General features: G+C 53.7%; 1 protein-coding gene across 1 annotated transcript; it reads left to right on the top strand.

The window, feature by feature from the left end:
• Nucleotides 1–1250: 1250 nt before the first annotated feature.
• On the top strand, nt 1251–1685 carry LOC137376093 (uncharacterized). Its single transcript, XM_068044123.1, has one exon. The coding sequence runs from the start codon at nt 1251–1253 to the stop codon at nt 1683–1685; it is 435 nt and encodes a 144-aa protein (XP_067900224.1).
• The last annotated feature ends 290 nt before the right edge of the window (nt 1686–1975 follow it).

Raw genomic sequence — 1975 nt, 5'->3', positions numbered from 1 at the left:
AACTGGGAGAGAAACTGAGCTCTGAACTAGGAGCAGCACTGAGCTCTGAACTGGGAACAGAACTGAGCTCTGAACAGTGAGCAGAACTGAGCTCTGAACAGGGAGCAGAACTGAGTTCTGAACAGGGAGCAGAACTGATTTCTGAACAGAGAGCAGAACTGAGCTTTGAACTGGGAACAGCACTGAGCTCTGAACTGGGAGCAGTACAGAGCTCTCAACAGGGAGCAGAACTGAGCTTTGAACTGGGAACAGCACTGAGCTCTGAACTGGGAGCAGAACTGAGCTCTGAACAGAGAGCAGAACTGAGCTTTGAACTGGGAAAAGCACTGAGCTCTGAACTGGGAGAGAAACTGAGCTCTGAACAGGGAGCAGAACTGAGCTCTGAACTGGGAGAGAAACTGAGCTCTGAACAGGGAGCAGAACTGAGCTCTGAACTGGGAGAGAAACTGAGCTCTGCACTGGGAGCAGCACTGAGCTCTGAGCCGGGAGCAGCACTGAGCTCTGAACAGGGAGCAGAACAGAGCTGTGAATCAACAGCAGCACTGAGCTCTGAACTGGGAGCAGAACTGAGCTCTGAACCAGGAGCAGCACTGAGTTCTGAACTGGGAGCAGAACTGAGCTCTGAACAGGGAGCAGAACTGAGCTCTGAACAGGGAGCAGAACAGAGCTGTGAATCAACAGCAACACTGAGCTCTGAACTGGGAGCAGAACTGAGCTCTGAACCAGGAGCAGCACTGAGTTCTGAACTGGGAGCAGAACTCAGCTCTGAACCAGGAGCAGCACTGAGTTCTGAACTGGGAGCAGCACTGAGTTCTGAACTGGGAGCAGAACTGAGCTCTGAACTGGGAGCAGCCCCTAGCTCTGAACTGGGTGCATAACCGAGCTCTGAACTGGGAGAAGAACTGAGCTCTGAACTGGGTGCCTAACTGGGCTCTGAGGTAGGAGCAGAACTGAGCCCTGAACAGGGAGCAGCCCCTAGCTCTGAACTGGGTGCATAACCGAGCTCTGAACTAGGAGCAGAACTGAGCTCTGAACAGAGAGGAGAACTGAGCTTTGAACTGGGAACAGCACTGAGCTCTGAACTGGGAGAGAAACTGAGCTCTGAACGAGGAGCAGCACTGAGCTCTGAACAGGGAGCAGAACTGGGCTCTGAACAGAGAGCAGAACTGAGCTCTGAACTGGGAACAGCACAGAGCTCTGAACTGGGAGAGAAACTGAGCTCTGAACTGGGAGCAGCACTGAGCTCTGAAATGGGAGCAGAACTGAGCTCTGAACGTGGAGCAGCATTGAGCTCTGAACTGGGAGCAGCACTGAGCTCTGACCTCGGAGCAGAACTGAGCTCTGAACGTGGAGCAGCAGTGAGCTCTGAACTGGGAGCAGCACTGAGCTCTGAACTGGGAGCAGCACTGAGCTCTGAACAGGGAGCAGAACTGAGCTCTGAACTGGGAGCAGCACTGAGCTCTGAACAGGGAGCAGAACTGAGCTGTGAATTAGCAGCACCACTGATCTCTGAACAGGGAGCAGAACTGAGTTCTGAACAGGGTGCAGAACTGAGCTCTGAATTGGGTGCAGAACTGAGCTCTGTACTGGGTGCAGCACTGAGCTCGGAACGAGGAGCAGCACTGAGCTCCAAACTGGGTGCAGAACTGAGCTCTGAACTGGGAGCAGCACTGAGCTCTGAATAGGGAGCAGAACTGAGTTCTGAACAGGGTGCAGAACTGAGCTATGAATTGGGTGCAGAACTGAGCTCTGTACTGGGTGCAGCACTGAGCTCTGAATAGGGAGCAGGACTGAGCTCTGATCGAGGAGCAGCACTGAGCTCCAAATTGAGTGCAGAACTGAGCTCTGAACTGGGAGCAGCACTGAGCTCTGAATAGGGAGCAGAACTGAGCTCTGAACTGGGAGAGAAACTGAGCTCTGAACTGGGAGCAGCACTGAGCTCTGAACTGGGAGCAGCACTGAGCTCTGAACAGGG

Source organism: Heterodontus francisci, chromosome 12 (genome assembly GCF_036365525.1).
Source record: "Heterodontus francisci isolate sHetFra1 chromosome 12, sHetFra1.hap1, whole genome shotgun sequence".
Lineage (NCBI taxonomy): Eukaryota > Metazoa > Chordata > Chondrichthyes > Heterodontiformes > Heterodontidae > Heterodontus > Heterodontus francisci.
This window is presented reverse-complemented; position numbering and strand designations above follow the sequence as displayed.

What these genes read in the sequence shown, in the direction of transcription:
- LOC137376093 (XM_068044123.1), top strand. Translation starts at nt 1,251, where the DNA reads ATGGGAGCAGAACTGAGCTCTGAACGTGGAGCAGCATTGAGCTCTGAA.